We start from the raw sequence: 26,136 nt of genomic DNA, 5'->3' as shown, positions 1-26,136 counted from the left end.
ATAGTCATTTTTCATCAAAATTCCCACAGAAACCTTCTTCTCCCTTTTTAACATGGTAACTGTGAATTTTTAGCAGGTGAGCAGTACAGATCCACACAAGTGGGATGGCACAGGCTGAGCCAAAAGTAGCAGCAGTCTGGAAAGCAGGATCACTTCAGCCTGCAGGCACATTCCCCTGCAGAACTCATCGTTTGAGCCCTGCTTCAGGAAACAGCCATGAACCTAAGCTCTATTCATTCCTTCTAGTAGGATCCATATGAAGACACATAGTATGGAGAATAAATCCATACCAACTATGCACTCCAATAACAAGTGTCATGGGTAAATTACCACTTTTCCAATTTGCCAAGCAGAAATAAACAAAGAAAACAAAAAGCTATTCCTCTTATGTCCCCTTGGGCCATGAATGGGTCAGCAACTCAGGCATTAATTACTGGTAACTAAGAAGTATGAAGGGACATATATTTTTTTTAAACAATCTTTGCAGGGAAGAGGCACATGATGCATGTTGATGAGTCAGAGACATTCCAGTCTACAGTGGGCAGGGAAGATTGAGACAGGATAAACAAAACGCATCATTAACTAGAAATGAATGGTAAGTCACTTGGCACATGCTACTCAAAGATCAAATTCCAAATTTCCACTAGAAATTCCAAATACCACTAGATTATAGCAAGGATTTACTTACCAAGATTAGCATAGTAGTAAGGAAAATCTCCCAGATATGAGGAATACTGTGGCAGTACAAATAACCCTCCAGGATGTTTGTTCCATATTAAGCTGTTACGTGATATGTGCTTAAATATTCTGTCCTGAATAATCTGGAAAACAAGAGAGGTGATGATTTTTAAATAGATGGTAATAGTCACTGGTAGAAGCTTCAGGGACTCCAGCTGACTGGAATCATCACCCATTTTGCAAAAAGCTGAGGCACACAAATTAGTAGACATTCCTGCTTAATCTCTTTTAAAATGACACAGAACCTGCACATTTTGACACCACTTCAGCAGCTCAGGCTTTGTGCAATAGGTTTCAGAGCACCTCATTAGTCTCTCTGGACATGGGGACCTTGCAATTCATTGCATTTTGTATTTCAATTCAAATATTTTGTCTATTAGAGTATCTTAGCAGTTGTAAGCCCGATTAGTTCATTGTCAGTTTTACTATCCAGAACTCACAGAAAATAATTATTTGAGGATGGCATTACAAAGCTAGGTATTATTTTGAGATAATGAGAGCATTCAAAACCACAAAGACTTTCAGCAAATCACGCTGTACTGATTATTCTTTTTTGCTTAATTATAAAGGGATATTAGCATTCAAATACATCACAGATTCCACGTCTCAGTTCTCTAACAGTTCCTTGTTGGATGAAACAGAAAAAGATCTTCTGGAACTACTGTCTGTCTCTGCAGACGGCCACATAGATTCCTAGATTTTTAAGGTCAGAACAGATTGCTAGGTCATCTACTTTATTGTCTAGTATACCACAAGGCACAAAAAAAGAAACAAGGCTGTACAATTAATATTTATTTATAAAACTAATTACAGTTACTTCACATCAGATGCCTGTATGCAAGAACCATAGTGGTTCTTACACCAATGGGAGCTTTTTCAAACTTGCTGCAAAGGCATAACAAGATTCAGTGGTGGGAAGCTGTAACTGGACAAATTCAGCCTCCAGGGCTGGGACACCCTAGGTGGGGACACCTTCCACTAGACCAGGTTGCTCAAAGCCCCATCCAACCTGGCCTTGAACACTTCCAGGGATGAGGCATTCACAACTTCTCTGGACAACCTGTTGCACTGCCTCACCACCTTCACAGTGAAGAACTTCTTCCTTGCACCTAATCTAAATCTACCCTCTTTCAGTTTAAAGCCATTATCCCTTGTCCTATCCCTACCTGCCCTTGTAAAAAGTCCCTCTCTGGCTTTCTTGTAGGCCCCCTTTAGGTACTGGAAGGCTGCTATAAGGTCTCCCCGGAGCCTTCTCTTCTCCAGGCTGAACAACCCCAACTGTCTCAGCCTGTCCTCATAGGAGAGGTGCCCCAGCCCTCTGATCATCTTTGTGGCCTTCCTCTGGACTCGCTCCAACAGCTCCATGTCCTTCTTATGTTCGGAGCTCCAGAGCTGGAGGCAGTACTCCAGGTGGGGTCTCACGAGAGCAGAGTAGAGGGGCAGAATCACCTCCCTCGACCTGCTGGCCACGCTTCTTTTGATGCAGCCCAGGATATGGTTGGCTTTCTGGGCTGCAAGTGTACCTTGCTGGGTCATGTTGAGCTTCTTGTCAACCAACACCCCCAAGTCCTTCTCCGCAGGGCTGCTCTCAATCCACTCATCACCCAGCCCATATTTGTGCTTGGGATTGCCCCGACCCATGTGCAGGACCTTGCACGTGGCCTTGTTGAACTTCATGAGGTTCACAGAGGCCCACCTCTCAAGCCCGTCAAGGTCCCTCTGGATGGCATCCTTTCCCTCTGCACCACATGAGTAAGTGTTGGCACAATGTCCTGGTTTCAGCTGGGATAGAGTTAATTGTCTTCCTAGTAGCTGGTACGGTGCTATGTTTTGAGTTCAGTATGTGAAGAATGTTGATAACACTGATGTTTTCAGTTGTTGCTCAGTAGTGTTTAGACTAGAGTCAAGGATTTTTCAGCTCCTCATGCCCAGCCAGCGAGAAAGCTGGAGGGGCACAAGAAGTTGGCACAGGACACAGCCAAGGCACCTGACCCAAACTGGCCAACGGTGTATTCCACACCATGGGACGTCCCATCTAGTATAGGAACGGGGGAGTGGGGGCGGGAATCGCCGCTCGGGGACTGGCTGGGTGTCGGTTGGCGGGTGGTGAGCAATTGCCCTGCGCATCATTTGTACATTCCAATCCTTTTATTACTACTGTTGTCATTTTATTAGTGTTATCGTTATCATTATTAGTTTCTTCTTCTCTGTTCTATTGAACTGTTCTTATCTCAACCCATGGATTTTGCTTCTTTTCCCGATTTTCTCCCCCATCCCATTGGGTGGGGGGGAGTGAGTGAGTGGCTGCGTGGTGCTTAGTTGCTGGCTGGGGTTAAACCACGACACGCAACCAGCGGTTTTCCTGGAATTTTTGATTGCCAAAACAAAAAACACCAGTTACATTGTGCTAGACAATCCACTGCTGGTGGTGATATACGTACTGCTAAACTGGGCAAATGTTAGGTGTTTGCATGTTTGCCTGAATTTTGCCTACAGCCAATTACCATAGCTAATACGCAGTAATTTGCTCACATGAGTAAGTTAATTTAACTTATTTTTTTGGTCTCGGAATAACGAAGTTAGGACTGTATTTCCATCACTGACAAGAGCATATCTGAATCTTTCTGTTTGGAAAGTTAGGTGTATCAGTGTCAGACCTCCTGCATGGTAGTGGGAAGAGGAAAAAAAAGACGATGACTGCTGTTTCTCCATCTGCATGTTATGCCACTAGACAAAGACAGAACCTAGAAAGTACATATTTTCAAGTGTTTACCACAAAGCCTAAATATTACAGCTCCTTCCTCCTGCTTTCTCAGAACTGGGGCATAATCAGATAAGGAGAAGTCTGCAAATTTACATGGTCAGGAGGTTTTCACAGACGGTGGAGTTTTCCACCGCGCTGGCAGCCAACAAGGCTGCAGGGGAAACACATGGCTCGCATTCAATGCTGCCTCAGCGCACCCGGAGCGAGCGCAGCTCTAACACAGAGCAGGTCCCTGGTGCCACGCAGCACACGCAGCCTTCGGTGCACGTCAGGCACACAAATCTCACCAGCGTGGTTCCGTACCAGGCTGGGGAGCTGGCCTCGGTGATTTATCACGGTTAACAAATGGAAGATTAATTTATCACACTCCTGGTCTACATATGAAACCTAGCTGTCTGTCATGATAGAGAGGAGGAAAGACAACTTGGCAGAAAGAGAACAGAAAAGTATAAAAAAAGATAACATGGAGGACCAATCAATTAAAATGCAGAGTGTATAGTGTTGCACATACTGCAGAGACAGACAGCAGCTACACGGTCTCTCCAATGATGAGGCATGACAGGAAGTTTAATAAGAGAAGGAAGGGGTTAGGATCTCTGGCAAGATCTCCCTTTTCTTTTTGGAATTCATTAATAGTCCAATATTTTTGTCTCCCTCATCCTCACACTTCAAAAAGATTACATATTGCCTTAATCATTGCTGCTTCTCAACATGCCCCGGCCAAGCATCAAACATTTCTTGTCTGTAGTTTGTGCTGTCCTTCTCCCCTCCTCTTCCCAAGTGGAGGACTGAGCATGCCACACAGGGATTTAGAGATGTTTTGGGGTTGTTTTCAGAGAAGACCAAGCTCAAAAAGTGCAGATACACTGGAGCATGCGTCTGGATGTTGTTTGCAGCAGTCCACTGCTGCGCTGCCAGCGCTCCCACTCACCAGCCTGCAGCAGACACTCATGAACATCGTTTCCTAACCGACACCATGTCCACAGCACTGCGCAGTTCCTCTGTGCCTGCAATATGGCGCTGCTGGCCAAATGATTCAAACCTCTTATTTTGGGCTATAAGCTGTTTGGCTTAGGCCGCCAAATGCTGTGAGAAGATCAAGGACCTTAAAATGTGACTTAACGTTTTCAGAGGTGTCCAGGATAAAGGGCAGTAGAGAGCTGTGATGTCCTTGAAGACACTTGAGTTGGTGAAGACTTTCTAGACTGATATCCTCATATGTGGACATGTACCAGCACTGCAGTCAGCAGGCAAGTGATTATTCTGATGCTATCTAGCGTCATCACAGCACTCTGACACAACAGTGTTACAACTAAAGATGGATAACGTCCACCAGAAAGAAATAATCCTGCTAGGAATTTACTTCCAGGCATCAGATTTTAAGAAGAGGATATACTGCTTGCAGATTTCAGACACCAAAATCACTCCTCAACCTTTTTATTCCTTTCCTAAGGAAAGTTAACTCAGGACTTTTACTTAGGCAAGTTGAAATGTGAAACAAGTATCTGTTCGTAAGAACAGAATCCCTCTTAGCTGTCTCAAAAATTTCTGAGAGTCCTGAATTAAAAAATAAACAAAAAACCCCTCAAACCAAAACCACCCTCGCAAACAAATGAAAAAACCCAGAACATAACTTCAACACCAGGCATACATTACTGGGTTTCATTAAATTAAACCTTCCAGGAAGATTTTTGTTTTCACTTTAGTTTTTCCCCTCAGAGCGGAAACTCCAGCTTGCTGGTTGCCCAGCTGCTTCAGCTTTATTACAGGTTTTGCTGTCCCCTGAGCACCTGCGGTTACAGGGGCCAGCGTGTCCCAGGGCAGCGCTAAAGACATATCTGTGAGTGTTGGAGCTTGATGTGATGGACTCCAAGGCCACGGGGGCTGCAGGTTACGTCCCCTCAAGACCAGCCCCCTTGCAGGCAGGAGAGGGGCAGTGAGGAGAGCCGATCGACACTCTCCTTTTAGCAATCCCTGATGGTAATGGGCTGCATGCAGGGAAGGGGCAGATGATACATGAGGCACCCTTGTTGTCCCTAGGAGGTAGATTTAGGTTAGATGTAAGGAAGAAGTTCTTCACTGTGAGGGTGGTGAGGTACTGGAACAGGTTGCCAAGAGAAGTTGTGGATGCCCCATCCCTGGCAGTGTTCAACGCCAGGTTGGATGGGGCTTTGAGCAACCTGGTCTGGTGGAAGGTGTCCCTGCCCATGGCAGGGGGGGGTGGACTAGATGATCCTTAAGGTCCCTGCCAAACCAAACCATTCTATGATTCTATGATTCTGTAAGGGTAAATTAGACTGCAAAAACTGGCACATGGTCTTCCAGCCTTGTGAGTCTGATCCTGGCGTGGGCTGTGATAATTATCACTACCTCATCGGTGCTTATGGGGTTTGAGGATGCAGATCAGTTCCCAACAGGCAGCACAGATGAAGACATGCTCTTCCGAGGGCGAGAAGAGCGTTGCGAGGATAGCTATGCCAGGGGCTCTGATAATGTTCCCTGGCTGGTTTTCTTCAATGGCACAGAAAAACCTAAGGGACTGTCTTGCAGCAGCTGGAGGTAGATCAGCCACGGGCAACCTGTACTGCAGACAGCAGCACTCATTTGCAGTTTTCAGGGGAAAGCAAGCACAGCGGGAAATGTGGAGCTTTACAACTGTGCACAAAGATGGATGCAATTGCAGAAGCATTAGCATAAGACAAATGCATTTGCACCTACAAAGTGAGCCACTTTCAGCGGTAAAAGAGTGTCAAAAATTTATGTGCAAAATTGCGAAACAATTAGAAGAGAAACCTGCTTTTGAAATTGTAGCCTGGGCCCTACTTCTAAAGAGCCTTTCATCTCTCCTCTGCCTCTGCATCCAGAAAGGATTCTCTCCACATTTGAGATCATCTGTCTCCCTGTTTAATAGCAGTCTAATTATGATTATTCATTAATATTTTACAAGGATGATCAGGCCTTCCCCTTATGCTGTGTGTGGAGATAACACACAGTGATTTACAAGCCTCCTCCTTTTCCTTGAGCCAGACCAATAGCCCCAAGGCATCAAGATGTTAAGGTATGGTCAAGGAGGAGCTCTACAGCAATATTTTTTCCAAAATGAATTCCAGAAAGGTTTCTTAAAGAAACACATTGACTACCAATGACAAGGATAGTGATTCATAAGCCATAAAGATTTGCGAAGGCAAGATCACACATGACAACTCTCCCATGTGTAGGGTAGCTCCCATTTTTCACCGTGTCAGTTTTCTAATGTGGATTCTGATAATGAAGAAAGTACTTCCTTAGGGGAGAAAACTTATCAAGATGCTGAGCTTTTTTCCCAGTGACCAACTGCATGTCATGAAAACCAAGGTTCAACGCCAGCTGAGGACAGGAGCAGCTGGACAGGGATGGAAACTTCGCTGCTCGGCAAGGTCCCAGACAATTTTTACTCACCTCTAGTGTAGTCAATACAATCTTCTCAACTGAAGAAAAATAAGCCTCCCACAAGAACTGTGTCTGCTGTCTAAGTGCTAGGATTTTATCCTGATGGATAGACCTGATTGTAGAAGGAATCTGTAATACAAGATGTAATATAGTCAGAAGCTTCAGAAAACAACGCAATCTCATTAAATTAATATGCTGCTGACAAGCCCTCTCCTCTATTAGCAAGCTGCACAGCTTCAGTGCTCCTGTCCAACAGAGATGCGTGTGTCAACAGTTAAAGCCTTGATGTAAAACGAATGAGACACAACCCTTCATAACCTTTGGTACTGAATATATGAATTTTTTTTAACCTGCTCTCTTTTAGTTTTTGGTTGGTTTATGGTAACAAAAGCTCCCTCTACCCAGCGCTGTGGCATGGCACAGTAAGCAGCTCCTCCACACACCCCTCACGCACAAAACTTTTCATGGACTAGTATTTTAACAAACTAGTACTTGCAGGTCTTGAGAGTCCAACAATAAACCCCACTCTCAAAGTATATTAAAGGGATCTGGAATTGCATTTACCGCAGCATGGCAACACTAAGTGCCCTAAGGAAAACATAGCAACATCTTAAGTAAGACTCCACTTTTTGGGAGCCTGTGGATCAAATTCCATTTTACTAATTTCTGTGGGTGGAAAGAATAACGTCTCCCACAACACCTGTTATTCACAAGGGAAACCACTGCTTCTTTTTTCCCCTTTCCATTAAATCAACAGATTAATTCTGGTATAAGTTGCCTTACAAATAAAACCCAAATTGTGCTGCTGCAATGCTTTGCCATTAAAAAATGTAACTGCTCAGTGAATCAGAAGGGGAGGGCTTCACTTCCACATCTTGCCCCATCCCCATGACCCTCTTCCACACTGGAGAGAAACTAATGTGCGTATGTGTCATTCTTTAACTTGGGACATTGACCAAGGCCTCCAGTACACCACTTTGACAATGCAAACTGACATTATCAAGGGAATTTAACTGCAATTTGCTTCGATTACAAGAGCTACTCAGAGTGCCACAAAGGCATCTCCGAATCATTGCTGATTTGTGTTCATTTTTTCTGGGAATGAAGAGTTGTGCTTTTGTGCCTACTTTTTTGTGATTTCGGATTATGCCACCTTGTTCTCAGACACTCATTTCTCACAAATCTTTCACCTAAGTCATTAGTTGTAAAAGCATATACCTGGGCTGTGTGTTGTTTTTGCACATCCCAGCTTATTCTGAAATTTATCTGCACCCCACCACATCTTGCCCTTTCCTGACCAGAACACACTTTGCTTATTCCTCAAATATTCTGAGAGGTGGCAGTGATCATTATTTGCTTTCACATGCTCCTGAATCAAATGACTTCACACAAAACATTTTCCTGAAGAAAATTTGAGACTTTAAGAATTTATGTATAAAAAATTTCCACAAGAATCATTAAATTCTTTACTGCATAGTTTGCATCCAGGTCTGGACACTGTGTCCAAAAGGACCATGGCTCCACAGGGTGCACTGTCAGACGGGACAACCTCTACTCCGTAAGCCTTTCGTCTCTAAAGATCTTCATCTCAGAGACATTGCTAAGTATCATACAGAATTTGAGCTCATGAGAGAGTTAGCACTACAGCAAGTTGGAACAGAAGAAAATGGTCAGACTGTCAAAGATGGTACTTTACATTCCTTCGCTATAGGCCCTTTAGGTAAAATGTAGGTCTTTACGTACAATATTCCCTGCAAAAATAGTATGAAAGATAGAAGCTAAAAACATGTATTAGTACTTGTTTTTCTAACTGATCATGTCACTATTTGTGACGTGATGCAGTAAATAACTGCATCAAATTTCATCTTTTGGGGTGAATATTCTTTCTTTTCAGTACTTTTCCAGTAAGTTCCAATAAGTAGAGGGATAATGAACATTACCTATACTGGCTGCACACACATGTGTATTAATCACACCCGGGATCATTACCAGCACCAAACACAAGATCAAAGTCACTTCACAGTGGTGATACGGCATTTTTTCTATAAACTTAAAACATTGCACTGCATTATGTGCAATCTTGCGTGTATGTGCGTACGTGTGTGAGCGACAAATAAAATCAATACTCATTCTCAGCTACGCCTTTTGAACGGGAAGGCTGCTCTGACTGTGAAGGTTACTGCAAGAAGTTATGGTTTTACAGACCACACCATGCTTGCGAGTGCCTGCAAACACAATGTCAAGGTTAAAAAGAAGCCTTGGTGCCTGCTCTGTTACAACATCTGGAAAGAAAAATCAGAGCTCCCATTTTAACTGCATTTGCCTATTAGTTATTAATCTACTTGTCCAGAAAGACAGGTGGGGAAAATGATGTATTAATACTAATCTGGCAGGATTACACTGGAATTATTAGAACGGGATGACATCTTAATAAAAGGTCATTTCAGTAATAAGTAGGGGGAAGGGAAAAACCACCCTGCACAAATAAATGCAGAAAGGCTGGGTTAAGCTCTCCCAGCGCTATGATGAGCAGAATATGCAAATAAAAACATCCGAGCTGCTCTCAAACAGGAAATGAAAAACTGTAACATAACAAAAACATTTCCCAGAGCAGACATTCAGGCCCTCTGCCAGCTCTTTAAAAACACTGTTAATAACGGTGCAGTAGCTGCTCAATATGGAAGCAGCTGTGAAGAGAACGAATGGCATGTTACCGGAAAGCAGGAAGATCAGCAAATTATTATTATTTAAAGAGAGAAATAATTTTGCTCAGAAAAATGTGCTGTCCACAGAAGCAAAAATCAAATGGCCCTTTTATATTTACAGCTTGTATCACATTAAGGAGAATAGGCAGCACTGTGCAAGGCTTGCTAGGCCAGCTCTTCATGAATATTTACTTCTTCAGACAAGTAAAGAGGCATCTAATGAGATTTTCAAAGGTACTTCATTTTTGGGGTGCCAAGACACCTGTACCTTTGAAGGCTTCTCTTCATGGGTGACAAGAGCTTGCCACTCTGGCAATGAGTTAAATTCAACCATAACCGCCCCCGCACCCTCCCAACCCCTTAGTGGCTACTTAGTGGCTATTCCAGATCTCATGGATCTCAGCTTCATGCTGGGCAATGGCATTTGATCAAATGCTACTTTGGGGAAACCAATTTTTCAAGAACTCTTCCTAACATCAAGTTCTCCACATACTTTACAGAATGTATTTAGACCATACAACCCACTAGGGAAACAGAAAAAAAAATAATCTAGTGAATCTAAAACCAAAGTAGATACTGAAGGTAGCAGGGAATTTCTAACTTCTCAACCTGCTTTTGTTCTATGATCTCAAGGAGATTAACAATTAGTGACATGAACACTGCTTCAGAAAGCAATGTTACATAGTCCAGACACCAGAAAAGGGACAGATTCTGCTTCCCACAAAACTGTTAGGTGGTAACTCCTGCCTGAGAAAATACCTGCTTTCCTGAGGAGTCCGTTCAGTACCTGCCAGCCAGACACACAGTGCTGGTGGGACCCCTGAGGATAAACTATTTCTGAAGGACTAGAGCAGAACCTGCTCCAAATGTTTTCTCTCTCATCACAGGACAGCTCTGCCTCAGAGAGTCATCCAGGTGCTCCACACCAGAAGAAATTTCATGCTCCTAGGAAAAATAAGAGTCTCCTGCATTTAAGAATCTGGCCTGGTGGCTGCAATGACCTTCAGGTCAAAAAATGAATGATGTCATATTAAATGTGTTCATAGCAAGTGTGACACAGACAATCCCTTCATGATAAAAATTCTTTTACAGCCCTGACCTTTTGGATTCATCTTCCCCGTCCATTTAGATGACAGCGGCAATAATCAACTGATCTGCTGAAGGCCGTAGTCTTTTTCTTACCTGTAATAACAATCTCTCATCGCCTATGACGGCAGCTTGGTTCCAATCAATCACTTCCGAGAATGGCAACTCCCATCCGTTGCTGAGCATAACCGGGACGCAGGCAGCCTGTACGCACACAGAGGCATTGCAGTCGTTAGCGGGTACCCCATGATTAGGGCAAGCTTTGAGGTTTGCACCAACACCATGACCATTGTCTTCTGCACAAGCTCAGAAGGAGAGGCAACACGGCAAAGAATACCAGAAGCTAGAGGCCGCAGGAGGGCAGCCCAAATGTTTATGGTTCTCCATTTTGTGCTTATACATATTCACTGAAAGGTGGGGTTTGCATGGAGAGTGGCATTTGAAATCTGGTGCTTACGCTGCCAGATGAGGGCAGAACTGTTAAAATGTTACAGAGGTAATATCAGAGAATTTAATACAAAATGATGGCCTTCCTTGCTGCTTTGTGAACTATTCAGCAGGGAGCTAACTCCCTCAATTTTTATAATATGTTGCAAGACAACCCCACAGAAAATATAGATCATATTAAATTCCAGAGCACTTTTTCCACAAAGGAGAAAGGAATTCCCTATCCTGTTTGATATCAACTCTCCAAACAGAGGGAACTGTACAACCACAACTCATCTGTCACCACCTGTCTACAAAAATAAGAATTGCCTTCTGTCTTAAAACAAACAAAAAGCATACACATTTAGTATCTATTTCATACCAGCATGATCTGTCTAAATTATTTAATCTTCTATGAGTTGCGCAAGGTCCTCTGCACAGACAGCAAGTTTGCGAATATTTAGTAAACAGGGCAGTTATTTCTGTAAACAAATGATCTCCACTATGTTCTGGTCAGCTGGATCACAACATAAGATCCAAACCAAAAACCTCCTGATGTGATGAAAGAACCTATTACCAGAGGATCTGCATTGAGCCTTTGCTCTGGTTCAGTTTCTTTTGGATCAAGCCAAGCTTAAGTGCTCTGAATTTGGTCTGGTCTGGGCTTCAGACCTCTCCATACCTCCGAAAAGATGGTATAAAAGGGAACCTTTCAGACCGCTGTACCTTCCTTGGCAACATGTACTACACATAGGATCTTAGACCGGTCCAGCCTCTGCATTACAACAATGCTTATAATGTGTAAAGAACTGTGATCTTCTGTAAGGAAATCACATTAGTGCATGAAAAAAGCCAACCAGAAAACACTTAGCAATGTGTTTTCATGTTTAAAACATTCCACTAATGTGGATTACATCTTTCAACATGCCCTGGAGCCAGACAAAAATTGGGAATTCATCATAATCAGTGAATACTACTGCTAGCCTGCTAGGAAAATCCTCAGTGCCTGCATTTTATCATCATCGACCAGGAGCCTCCAAGTTCTGTACAGTGAGGTACGCTCCCTGCTTTCTTCTCCTGAGACGATGTATCTAACAGAAGCTGCATGACTTGTGGCCCAGATGAGAGAAGAGCTGAGCAGTGCTCTTCAGGAGGATCTGAAGTGACTCTTCATCCCAAATAAGCCAGTCCCACTTCTTCCTCCGAAGAGGCTGGAGAGGGAACAGCACTTTGCAGGCTATTATTCTGAGTAAGAGCAAAGAGGTGACAGTCCAGAACTTGGATCTCACATGTGACAGTAGGTATGGGGTTCAGTGGTTAAACCTAAGTGTCCAGCGCATTTGGGATGCTCTAGGGTACCCAAGAAACCCATCAAAGGCTGGCAGACACGACACAGGTTCTACTGGAAGCCTTCTGGAGAAGCAGCAGAAAGCCAGAAGGGTACTGCTGGGCTCCTAAAATGACATTACACACCTACACTTAGGTACCTGAATGCTGCTCTGCACTGCAGTCAACAATACTCTTTAGTAGAGCCTAGGACGTTTTGTGGTTGATGAAGAAAAGTGATGTGATGCTATTCATTAACAGCTTTACTGCCAATGCTGGGACGCTTTCCAAACGGCAAAAGGACACCCCAAGGCAGGACCCTGTAAGGTGTCCTTATTTGCCATCTCACTGACACCAAGAAGCGTCTCAGCCTCCCCTTCCCTCCACTCCAGCCCCCATAGAAATACAGATGCCAGTCCTAGAGGAGACTGCAGCATCTCCCAAAATGCTCTGTATGGCTGACTGAAGATCCAGGACTTCAGGGCTGAGCTAATGCTTGCCAAAAAAAAGGTCATGCTGGCTGCAGCTGGAGTAGGTCAGTGTCAGGCTTGATCACTATGTTGCCAAGTCCTGCTGCCACAGTGACTCAGGAGTCCCTTTGCATTGCCCTCTGCTGCTGGCCAACAGCAAAAAAAGGGAGACCATTAACCAAAATGTTTTTAAAAAGTGAAGGGGATTCAGGTGCCATCCGAGACACACTGTGAGCTTCCTGAGATCAGCCTATATCCAACTTCATGTGAAGGTTCCATCTGGGGCTTTACAACCTCCAGGCCACCTTCTGCATGTTCAGCAAGGATCATCTCAAGACAGGCAATGCATAAGCAGGTCTGTTCTAGCTACGTGAAAACAAGCTATTTTTACTGCCCCAGGGCTTACTTGTAGAGGCCAGTGTCTCCCACGGGAAGTCTCACAGCTTGATAAAATACTGCTCTAAACCGGTCCAACCTCTCGGCCTTACCACATCCAGGGAAACCCTTTTCCTGGAGGTAACGCAATTCAACCTTCAGATGAGCTCAGTGTTCAGCTCCTCCTGGGAAGAAGCTGCCAATTGCTCCAGAAGTATGAATAGAGGCTTTTGCAAAGTGGATTACTGTCCACTAGGGAAATGAAACACATTTCCCTCCTCCCCACCTCCTTGCTATTGCACGCTGACTTGCGGCCAATGTAGCTGATGCTTTAAGCTGCAGCTCTTACCTGCAAGGCTTCCAGAAACCTGAAAGAGCCAAGCCTGCGGCCACGGGGAACCAGACAGAAAGTGGCATTGTGCAGCATTTCACGGTAATCATACCTAACAAGAACAGGGGAGAAAAGAGAAAATTCAATTAGCGGTGAGTGCTAGAGTAACTGGGCGTGAAAATGCAAACAGCTGTTGAGACACATCTGGATAAAATTATCCCCAACCAAGACTGCTCACCACCAGGTTAACTAGCTCCCTCCGTGCACGCATGTGTCAGCCGTCTCCCCGGCTCCTTTTTGTTCATCCTCAGGAGCAACCACCATAGGAGAGAGCTGGGGAGAGTGGTAATGCAACTGAGAGGGAAGGAAATAATTTTGCCTTTGCAATAATCAGCCATTTTTATAAAAACAGGTGTGCATGAGTTCTAAAAACAAACTTATACTAAATATTTTGATACCCAAAGCATTGTTGCAGCACTTCTATGACCCTGATTTCTATTCAGATTTAGACAAAGTCATGCACAAATGCATTCATTTCTGCACAGGAGGTTTGTACAAAACAAAAAATATTCAAACTATGCCAAAGAAACCTTCCCTTATCAAGCAGGCACTAAAAAAGGACGAGGGGTTACAATGAGTTGGTGGTTATTGTCAAGTGTGGTGAGAAGGATAAACTGCCAAATTTTGGCGATTAACCACATAGCTGCAATGACCCCTGCTCCTCTGAATTAAAATTTTAAGTGCTTATAGACACTCCTGGGTTTTTTTCCGATTCCATCAATCACCTCAAAACCATTCACCAAAACCACACATCAAATCCTAACAGTTTCCAGCCTGTTATTAGCTAATCGTACTTCTGGCAAACCCATGGAACTGCGAATGGCATCAACCTTGTCTGAGACAAAAGGATCCAGATTAAACACCCTCCATTCTCCAGAGTGTCCTGGACTCTGCAGACAGATGTTATTTTGACAGTAACTTGTGGCACTGAAATTTTCTAACACTAATAATCTAATTTAACCACAGCCTGCAGGCAGAGCCATTTTTTTGTATGCATGTATATGTCTATGTATATACATATGTACATGATTATATTTTATATATAAAAAACTCCAGATCTGCGTTTGTATTCTCACACAGGCCAGACAGATGGGAGTAAGCCAATTTTCAATTATAAGCTCCGTCTTTAGGAAGAGACATCTTGCAAAGGCCCATTTGCTTAAACAAGCGTGTATAGCTAATTTGCACAAGAAAAGGTCACTGTGAATGGATTAAGATTATCTGCACTGAGAGTAAAATAAAAACCCTCGTTGCATTAATTAAAACTACAAAACAGACTTCAAAGTACTTTTTTTTTTTTTTTTAATCGTATCTCAACTTTGGTTAAAATACATATACACATATTCCAACTGAGTGGCAGCAATTTCTTTTTCTCTGTGTGGGATATTGATTGGCAGCCATGTCCCAGCTCACCAGCCAGCAGTGACACAGCACACGGGGGAAAATATTAGGAAACTGGAATACCAAAATAATAAAAAAAGTTGCCATTTTAAAGCATTCCTTTTTTACACACCGAGAGGTCTGAGGCTCATTGCTTTCACTGTATATTGCATGACAGAAAATGTTAATAAATACCAAAAATAGAATACCCCGTAGGGCTAGAATACGCCAGTCAGAAGTCCCCCATCATTAGCTAGCTAAAAATGTAAAATCCTGTTAATACCCTGGAATGCAACAATATCCACGAAACGTCAATGACAGAACCAGAACACAAAGAAAAGCAGAGAACAAGGCCAGCATAAGGGAGTCCTCCATATGCCACTGACATCTTACATTGGGCACCTTTTCTTTCTTACCTAATTTGCTGATATTAGTATAGATTTACAAAGGAAATAAAAAGAAAAGGACTTTGTTGACCATTTCCCACCTGGAAACCAGTTAGCGTCTTGCTCCCATTTGTGCGTTTTAAAGCCTAACGTGTGATTTATTGCTGAGCTCTGGCATAGCACGGTTCATGGTCATCAAGCAATTTATCTACATCACACGTACACAGAGAGCCTCATCCTAACCTTGATGTATGGGCACAAAATTTCCACTCACTTCAGACGCGCAAATACAACAGGAGCAGACCCACAGTAAAGCAATATCCACCGAGAGCTACTGCAGCAAATGAACTGCACCAGAGATTCTTCTCACGAACAAATTTCTCTGCAATTTCAACCCAAATGTTTTAAGGTGACTTGACATGATCTTTGAGCACAGTGCTAAGGGACTGGTTTCCAGTTTATTCCCCCTCAGCGACCACTCCAGGATCAAGCATCTATTTGAAAACCTTAAACACTAATGTGTTAATTTTACTCCTACTAGTTCATGGGTAGCACGCAAAGCAATGGGGACACCCTGCCTTAGCTGAAAGACAGAAGATAGCCCAGTAGGTTTAAATACGGATTCAGAAACGCCTTTCACACAACACATGCAGCCAGCCACAAATACATAAACATCTCTGTCAAGCTGCAAGCACAACTTTGTAATTTGAAGCACTGCTTGCGGAGGAAATCGTTTACATGTTCAGAGGCGAGTCTGCAGCAGGGATCATTTCATGTTTTTCTCAGACTGCCAGGCAGCATTCGGAGGAGACCTTGGCCACAACCACAGTACCTGGTGAATGAAGCTCCAGCCCACAGGCCATGGGGGGTACAATAGGTGTCAGGGAAACTCAGTTTCAGATTCCTTCCCATTCAGCCCCGTAGGAACCACCCACACAGCAGGAGGTTTGAGCTTTGCTGGTGTTTTGGCGGGGAGGGAGTATTTCTTATCAACAATTGGCATTTTTTTCCACATAGGAAGCATACGCATCTCACCTGAAAGCATCTCTGCACTTCCCTTAACTCTGACTTGAAATGCTTTCAGTGAAGTCAGTGAGATAATGTCTATGATTAAAGGTAGGTATCTGAGTTAAATCTTTGCTGGACTTAAAATTTCTCCTTTACTTGTCCAGGAGAGAAATCAGAGCTGGTGCAAACATCCAGGAACACCCTCTCAGCTACAGGAGGACACTTGCGCATTAAGTACTGACCTGGCAGCTATTGCAAATACCAGTATCGCATCAACGACGGGCTTGATTTCCCCACCATCTTCACTGACTAATCTCAACAAGACCTCAGGGAGGCAATGAAGTATTATAACCCTGCTCACAACTGGAGGAGGGGCCTTAAGTTACAGAGAAAATAAAGTGTGCAGAAGAGGTTCTTCCAGAGCCGCCTCTTCTTCTTCTCCCCTGGCAGTGGGGGTTATATCTGTTTTCAGAACTACTTATTTCCATTAGCCGGTACGTCTGAAGATGGCAGGGAGATTTGTTATGGTCTTCCAGCTTGCATTGCTGTGGTTTCTGCAAACCCAGAGCTGCCAGCTTGTGGGGACAGTTCTGCATCACCTGCCTATCCAGACGCCCTCGTTTTACCCGGCTACGGAGGTTTTTCAGGCTCCACTTGCAGCTGAGGAATCGGAGCGAAGACCGTCACCGCACGGGTGGCCGGCTGGGCACTTCTTCCTTACTTGTGCTGCTTCGGTGTCACGCTCCTTCTGGCGCTTTCCTTTCCTTTCTTTTCCTTTCCTTTACTGCTGGCAGTTAATCTTCCCGAGCATTTTACTGTAGGAAAGCTTTGAGAGGAGTTCTCTGCTTTGCTCAGACGGTATTTATTTCCAGAAAGCTCCTGGTTTCCATGTTAGAAGACTGCTGGGGAGAAGGGGCACGCCCTTATTGCTTATATTCCTGTATTGCTTCATTCTGCACGCTTGCACGGAGGCAACATTTTACTGCCAATTTTAGGGTCGGCTTGGCCTGGGCCTCAGCTGCATCATTCAAACATGTTAAAATCCAAAATGCATATGCCTTTAAAATGACAGTTGGGGCTTTAAAACTAAAATAGCTGCAGATTTAACCCAAAGCTGGCATCCCTCTGTAAGGATCAACAGTGTGTTTTATTAACTTTCAGGCTTCCTTCCGTAATGATTAAGTGCACCTTGTTCATAGCTAATACCTTTTTAGGCAGCATAAAAAAATAGCTCTATTTGTAATCAATGCTAATTTATTCACACTTTAATTGAAATATCCCCTCCCTGCTACCACCCATAGCTGAGAAAACATGCTCGGCCCCATCTATCATGCAGGTGTGAACACTGCAACGCCGTGTGGGCAATTATCCGAAGCAAAAACGCTGCTCAGCCAAATGCTTTTACCATTTTAACTTCTTGATCCAACACATTGCTTCTGTCTTTCCCCACCCCACCCCCTTTTTTTTTTCTTCTGATGTGCCGATCTTGTCAATCAGCACGTGGATTAGAGGGCTGCTTGGGATTCCTGGTTCACCATTATCCCAAGGAGCCCAGGCAGGCTGCAGAGGCTCTGCAGTGACTAATCAGCCATGCCATACATTCCTTCTTACAGCTTAAGCATTTCCCCATGTCACTACACTTAAAAGATTATAAACTAGCCTGGGAAACATTTTCACTATGAATTTTAATATAAACTATTTTTTTCCAAAGCCACATCATCATGACCATTGATTGAAGAGAGGTCTAAAAAGACATTGGCTGTTTAGACCAGCAGATATGTCCAGCTACCCAGATGGAATGATTATCATACTTTATGCAGCTATACGTCACCTGTCATGTAGGAATCACAAAGTAGTGTACATATTTTCTTATCTAATCCTCTGAACACTGATACGGGATACATCACCATTCCCATTTCATAGATGGAAAACCTGAGATACAGATGACTGGTGGCTTCTCCAGCAGCTAGCCAGACCTTGGGAATGCTAACCCCAGCGTCCTCACCTGCCTCCCTCCTCTCTGGTGATACAGCTGAAAACCAGCCGTATGTTATAGCTATCAAAATTCAGATGGAAATACAGGAGCAGAACCCAAACCAAATACAATGAGTGTAACCCAGCAGTACATATTTTAACAGTGCCACACATAATTCATCTTCTGAAAGATGCTGGAGCTCATCTTTGGCAGGGAGTATCAGTACATACCACCGTAGATGTCAGATGGGACTAGAGCTATTTTTTTCTTTCCCGAGCCAAAAATTGAGATGGCACTTAACCAACTATGTCCAGGGCTCCCTCCCTGAATCTGCAAGCTCACAAACGCATGCTGCATCTGCTAAAAGTCCCTGCATCAGTTCAAGTGCTACAACAAAGACAGATACTAAACACCTACAACGCAAGGCTAAATGGCAGAGCGTTTCCCAGTTTTCCACCATGTTCAGTTTCAGCTATTAACCAATTGGCCAGTTTTCTGTGTGTGAATGCTTAATGCTGATGGCTCTGAACTACTGGCTGGAGAGCCTGAAAAGAAACCCACTGTGTCACACAGAGCATCTTGTTGCTTGGTTTCCATTAAGGTATGTTGGCTTTTAAATAAACTGTCAAATAAAACTTGGCATTGAAAACACCAAGTGAGTAAGTGTCTTTGTAGAAAAGCTGACAGCTCAGCTGTGCGTTAGATAGATAGCTGCCCAAGACTGAGCTCAAAAGGCTAACGCATCCTACTTGGAAGGATGCCGTCGCCATGAACTGCTTGCTTTTGGATTTACGGCTGCGCAATGCTTTGGGGTGATCTTAATGCCGGTTAACAGGCTACTGGCTGGCAGTTCATCTCCCTCTCCACAAGTGCTGGTTCTAGAATTAGAAAGTTTGGAGGTGCAAAAACATAATTGGAAAACTTTTTTTTTTCCCCTGCTTAAAGGGCTAATTGATTTCACAGGTGTTTAATTATCATTTGCTGTGAGATAATACCTTGTAGTGCCATAAAAAATGGATTTAATTTTCGAGTGCTTGCAAAACCATTGCCAAAGCCAAGTTAGAGCTAAAGCTAGATAATTATTCTATAAATCAAACACACTGCCTCCTTTCTTTGAAATTTTTAATACTTGGCTATAATGATATCTGACGACCTTGAAACTAACATAAAAAGGATTTTCTTGCCAAGTGCTGAAAGGCAGCCATTGGAGTATTTCTTTCAGCCTGGTTCATTACTGCAGCTGCCACCGCCATACTGCCCTGGCTGCAGGATTCCAAGGGATGCTACCGTCTAAGTACAGCAGCAGCGTGTGTGAACAGTGATTTCAGCACACAGGTAATGGCTGAGTACAGCTATGAGCATGTACCCAATCTGAAAATGCTGCTACATTAATGAAAATCCTGCATGATTCTTCTAGGCCTGGCAATGGATATGGAACTCTGCAAACATTCAGCAACTAATGTCAAGGTACAACTGTTCTCTCCTTTCCAGGCCAGCATCTTCTTTTAGTTCAGAAGGTTGGATTAACGAAGAAGAACAGGGAAGTAGAGTTTTCACTTTAATATACTGCTAAAGGAACTTTGTTACAGTTAAGACGGACAGTAACCATTGAAATTTTAATCATCTTTAAACTCTTCAGTGACATCATAGTTGGATTCAGTTCACTTCAATATTATGCACAGAAACATTTGGATACACAAGCCATTAAAGTCAGTGTATATTCTAACAAATAAAAATGCTCTAATGATTTTTGCCTAAATATTTACACGGATGCCCTGTGAATCTATATGGTGCATGCAAAGCACACACAACATTTGGACTGCCAAATACTATCCAACTGGCTCCCAGTGTGGCGGTTACACCACCTAGAACAAGTAGTCTTATACAGTAGCAAATGCGGTCTCACCAACATCATTTGATGTTTAAAGATAATTGCTTATTTAGCAAGTGTGCCAGAGAGGGTTCGTAAGTAGCGTGTCAGAGGCAAACCTTGCCAAGGTCCCTCTCTAGACAGCGTTACACCCCAGTTACCAGCAACCTGCTAATAGCATCATGTAACGCTTCTTCTAAAACCAAGTCCCAGCTCCTGGGCTTTGAAGTCCTCTTAGAGCACCTGTTTTCACAGCAGCACCTCGCTGTGCTGGCAGCAAGAAAACTCACAACATGCCTGAATAAGAAAAGCCCATGAGGAAGCAAATGTACCACTCGCTTGTATCTTCCGACGAATGTAAATGCAGCACCACATATTGTGAATTCAATACCCTCTAGGTCGGTGGGAAAGCATTGAAAATGCTGATGCTTGCACGTGCAGATGCACACACAGGAACACACACGCACACAGCCACAGGGAAGGTTTTATGTGGACCGACCTCCCCTGCCACGCTCTCTGAAGTGTCATAAATGTTGTGCCCGTCTGGCACTTACTGCCCATCAAGCTGCTGGACCCTTACAAGGTAAAGATAAGACCAACCTGTTAAGATGATCCAGTGGTTCAGGCAGGCTCTTTCCAACAGGATTCTTCCAACAATAAATTACACCAACACTTTGCATCATTATGGTACCTCTACCTTGCCATTTTCTGGAGATCACAAACTCCGTTTTGAATATTTTAATACAAAGAACCTCAGCGTGCTAGCAGGAGAACAAAGCAGCATCTCCATTTCACTGATGGGGAAACCGCCACGCAGCCTGAACTTGGGCTTCATCTACTCAGCCTTGTTCCCCAGTACTCTGCAGAAAAATGCAGGAGTAAGTTGAAAGTAATATCTAACTTTTGACAGTGTGCTTTGTTTCAGTGTGCTCAGTGTTTCAACAGAGAAGTAATACCCTGGGTTGCATCAAAAGAATCGTGCCCAGCAGGTCGAGGGAGGTGATTCTGTCCCTCTACTCCACCCTGGTGAGACCCTACCTGGAGTACTGCATCCAGCTCTGGGGTCCTCAGCACAGGAAAGACATGGACCTGTTGGAGCAGGTCCAGAGAAGGGCCCTGAAAATGATCAGAGGGATGGAACACCTCTCCTATGAGGAAAGGCTGAGAGAGTTGGGGTTGTTCAGCCTGGAGAAGAGAAGGCTCTGGGGGGACCTTATTGCCGCCTTCCAGTACCTAAAGGGGGCTTGTAAGAAAGATGGAAAGACACTTTATACCAGGGCCTGTAGTGACAGGAAAAGGGGAACGCTTCTAAACCAAAAGAGGGTAGATTTAGGTTAGATGTAAGGAAGAAGTTCTTCACTGTGAGGGTGGCGAGGCACTGGAACAGGGTGCCCAGAGAGGCTGTGGATGCCCCATCCCTGGAAGTGTTCAAGGCCAGGTTGGATGGGGCTTTGGATGGTCTAGTGGAAGGTGTCCTTGCCCATGGCAGGTAGGTTGGAACTAGGTGATCTTTAAGGTTCTTCCAACCCAAACCATTCTATGACTCTATGATTTTAGTTTTTAAAATGGGGATATTATATTCTGTCCTTCACAGAGTGACTTTGTTCGGACTTTAGCCTTCTCCTAGTAGTGAAGCAGTGTCAAACACTTGTCCTAAATAGCCCCATCTGGTCCCATTAACCAACCTCACATGCTGTGACAGTCCAGCTGTGAACATCTTTGGGGTAATTTCCCATTGCAAAGCCAGTTTTCTTACTCATTTATTCTCTAACTTTAAAAAAAAAAAAAAGCCCACGACTGGAATTTCAGTTATTAAAGCATCAGTTTGGATTAAAGACCCAAACAAAGAAAAATCCATACTGCATTTTCTGAACAAAGCAGCAAATTTTAGCTCATCTGCCACCCACTCTAATTTTGAGATTACAGGACATACCTGAAAGTCTCAGAGTGTGGAAAAATAAAAGACTTATTGTGAGATCTCTCACCTGTCAACACTTGCTGTCTCTGAAGCCGATGATTCCCTCCTGCCTGTCAAAAAAAATAAGGCCTCCAAATCTTTCTTAATTATTTTTAAATAGCTCTTTATTGAAAACTTGAGGTTAAAAAATGCTGAAGAGGATCAGTTTTCTAGAGTTTCATGCTTCGGTATCTGGGGCTACTGAATGTTTTAACTAACCTAGAAAGAGAAATGGTTGATTACAAGCCCTGGATGGTAAAATGTGAATAAAATAGTGCTCTGCACCCGCTTATGCCACAGTCCAATAACTGGACCCAGCAGAGTCCAGAGGACTCTGGCGTAAAGAACACTGTCCTCTCCATTAAGCTGCCTGTAGGACTGGGACTTCAGCAGGATAGTAGGGAAAGTACAAACCCCTGAAGATTGAATTAGAAGGGGTTATCACTTCTATTCTTGCTTTGAATGTCTGGCTGAGCTCTTTACCAAACGATTTAGAATAGTCCTTATGAAGCTTATCATTTTCTATTCAGCTCCACAGATTTTCCCATTACGGCTATCGAGCTCCTAAGTGGCTTGTTGGCATCTTTAAAAGTTATAGTCCTCCAGACACAACATCTAAAAATGGAAAGCAAAGATGATGTGCAATACTGGCTCTAATTATGCAGGAGTTCATTTCTATGAATGACTGGATTTGTTTCCAAAAAAAAAAAAAGAGGGACTTTACACAGGAACTGCTGGCAGAGCCCCATGTTGTCTAGGCATGCTGACCCAAAATGTGATCATGCTTGGAGGAAAAATTAGTTCAGCAAACCCATGGAACGACTTTGAATGAAATAGGGAAGTGATTTATTTTTACTCATAAGAAGTCAGCTGCAGCTTAGTCCCCAGGAGTGGTAACACCACAAGGTATCTAGATACTTCAGTATTTTTGTTGTTTATTAGTTCTCATATTTGCCTTCATCTCAGGATCTCAAAGTATTTTCTTCCTCCTTTCTATGAGACAAAGCTACCTCAAAAATACTAGTAAGACACAAAGTAGGGGGGAAAAGAAAAAGAACCCTAATTCCGTGTATTTTGATTTTGTAGCACTGAACTTTAGGGTGAAATCCCAGCACTGTTACAGTCCAGGGTGGGTTTCCACTGGCTGACAGTGGGTGCTGATCTTCTGGACTTAATGAGGACTGACTTCTGCAATAAAGCAGTGCAGAAGTGTGAATTGTGGTAGGGCAGGGAACTCTGCAAAATTTTTCCCTATTGCAGTCAGCAGTGAGTATTAAAATAATTTTCATTTTCTAAGAGAGAGAAAAGAGGAGATAGCAGGAAGAAATATAAAAATGCACTGGTAATTGTTTTTCAGTGATGCCTCCCATGACTGTCCTCAGTTTTGTTAACATAAAGCTAAGTTAGGCCACCCCATGTGCAGTTTGAAAACTAGGGCTGTGCTTCACAGAGTGGTCAGGTAAAATGGGATCTGCCACTCCGCAGATCTGCTCCTTCTCTGTGCTTGCTCACTTCTGCTGACTGCAGTAGAATCAAGGTTTTCTATTATTTGCTCTTCTCAGCAAAAAAGGCAGCTTGAACAAGAACATGGCTCCTCTGCATCTCTGCATCACCCAGTCCCCTTCGAAGCCGGACTCTCCCCTCCTCCTGAGCCAGCGGAAAACGTGAGCCGCATGCCATTAAGTGTAAGTTTAGAACTGCAGCTGGCTTTTGTTAGGTGGTTTTTACCTTTTATAAGGTTGTTTAGGCAACTCCAGTGGTCTTCAGTTGATGTTACATGAGACCAAGCTGACTATTCCATTCGGTAGGGCTGGAGAGAGTCTTACCCACTTTCAACGAGACAAGGGGTAGTGGTTTCAAACTGAAAGAGGGTAAGTTTCGACTGGATATAAGGAAGGATTTTTTTACATTGAGGGTGGTGAGACACTGGAACAGGTTGCCCAGAAAAGTTGTGGATGCCCCATCATTCAAAGTGTTCAAGGTCAGGTTGGTTGGGCCTTTAAGCAACCTGATCTATTTAAAGATGTCCCTGTCCGCAGCAGGGGGGTTGAACTAGATGATCTTTGAAGGTCCTTTCCAACCCAAACCTTTCTATGGTTCTACGATTGCCCATGGTGGCACATGGGACTTTTTGGTCCCAGCCTGAGCACGCAAAATTGCCGTCTACAAAACCCCACAAGCACATTTGCATCCATGCATACTTACATGTACACACTTCCGCACTACTTACAAAGGACTTTCATCTGGAAACCACTGATGCATGTGCATATCCTTCTTCTCTTGCCTGACCCTGCCCTGACACACAAAGAACCTCACATGTGATTTTTGCAAAGTTACTTTTTCAAAAATCAAGGCCCATTTTGAGAACAAAGTTAGAGGAATAACCAACCAAAGCAAACTGAAAAACTCGTTTAGGAGAGCTCTTCTCAAGCATGCAAAGTGAGTCTTTTGAAAACTAGTCTGCAAATGTAAGTGCCAAACACTATCTAAACCAGACCATATCACAACTCTGAGCGCTGCTTTTCAGTTCGCTCCTAAGAGTCACAGGGAAACCACATTCCTGCTGATGGTGAATGCCTGACTGCTCGCATTTGTAGCCCTAATGCATCACCACAGCGTCAGGCATCTGAGCTACATCAGGACCAATCCTAAGAGATGCAGACGGTGCTTCTCGGTCCCTATTGACACCCACTCCTGCTCCTGGCGCTCAGCACCACACAGAATCATCTGGTTTGCTTTTTTAGCATTTCTGCCCCGCTGGGCAGTGTCTGCCTGAACGTGCTACGTCTGTTTGCGAGCTAATATATTATTTACACAAGCTATTCAGGCATAGCAGCAAGGATATAAAACATTTATCAACAAAGGGACCAGTTTGTCATTTTAAAATAATTATGTTTCTTTAAAGAAACCAACAAATTCAGTTGTCTCAGAATTATTTATTAGGTTGCGCAGGCTTGAAAGGACTCTCTTTTGGAGGGAGGAGTCTCCACTCCAAATAAAGCTTTAACCATGAGAAATTTTATACCTCAGCAAGGAAACCTCAAGCTCACAGGTTTCGTAGCCAGAACCCTAATGAGAAGCACAGGTCAGGTTAGGCGTATGGTAGCACCTTCTCCTGTGGTCTGCCAGACACTGAAACACCCCAGATGAACTGTGGGGTGGCAGGGCAGGGAACTTCCAAGTGTATTTGCAATTCTGCTCCACTGTCAGTAGCTGGAGCACACCTACACCACACTTAGACCTAGGAGCAGCTCTATCAGCCCCAGCCCTGGTGGGATACAGCCAGGCATCTCCTCCAGCCCTGCTGGAAGTGTGCAGGGCCAGCCTGGCAAAAAAGCCCTTTGCTCTCTGCCTGCTCCCTGCCCTGCACTGCCTTTTTATACCTCCTTCAGCAATTCAGGCGCAAGGACAAATGGAAAGGGAAAGGCATCGGCATGCAAGTGCTCAGATCAGAGAGAGACCTGTGATCTGGTGTGCTTTGCAGATTGCCAAGGAAAACATGACTGTCCAGACAAAAGGGTTTACAAGGGGATGCCAGCAGTGATCAGATTAGTTGGAGGAACAACAGCTCTTTGGCCAAATGCTAACAGCCAACAGATGGAGTGGAATGATGTTGACTGTAAGACAGGCCATGCGATAAAGCAGTGTAACATGCAACTGGGCTGCTTTTTTTATACAGGTGTGTTAATTTTGATATAAGTTTTAAAATACTTAATTTTTTTTTTTTGAACTGTCCAGTCATAAGCACAGAGTAGGTACAAAGACATCCATAAAGGAGGCTTCTGTATCAGGGTAACTTCAGCTTCCTACCTCTTATAAACCATAACTGCAGCACCCTGCACTGGCGGGA

At 43.7% G+C, this 26,136-nt stretch overlaps 1 protein-coding gene across 1 annotated transcript in view; it reads right to left on the bottom strand.

The window, feature by feature from the left end:
* The window catches only part of EXT1 (exostosin glycosyltransferase 1), a 180,881-nt gene that overhangs the window by 12,503 nt on the left and 142,242 nt on the right, over window positions 1-26,136 (bottom strand). Inside the window, exons 2-5 of the mRNA XM_010576976.1 lie at window positions 13,669-13,762; window positions 10,819-10,926; window positions 6,941-7,060; window positions 689-821 (exon numbers count right to left, since the gene is read on the bottom strand). Of these exons, the coding sequence (XP_010575278.1) occupies window positions 689-821; window positions 6,941-7,060; window positions 10,819-10,926; window positions 13,669-13,762 (455 nt within the window). The remainder of the gene's footprint in view (window positions 1-688; window positions 822-6,940; window positions 7,061-10,818; window positions 10,927-13,668; window positions 13,763-26,136) is intronic.

This window comes from Haliaeetus leucocephalus, unplaced genomic scaffold (genome assembly GCF_000737465.1).
Source record: "Haliaeetus leucocephalus isolate CR32 unplaced genomic scaffold, Haliaeetus_leucocephalus-4.0 Scaffold555, whole genome shotgun sequence".
Classification (NCBI taxonomy): Eukaryota; Metazoa; Chordata; class Aves; order Accipitriformes; family Accipitridae; genus Haliaeetus; species Haliaeetus leucocephalus.
Note: the sequence above shows the minus strand (reverse complement) of the source record. Positions and strands in the feature narration are given on the sequence as shown.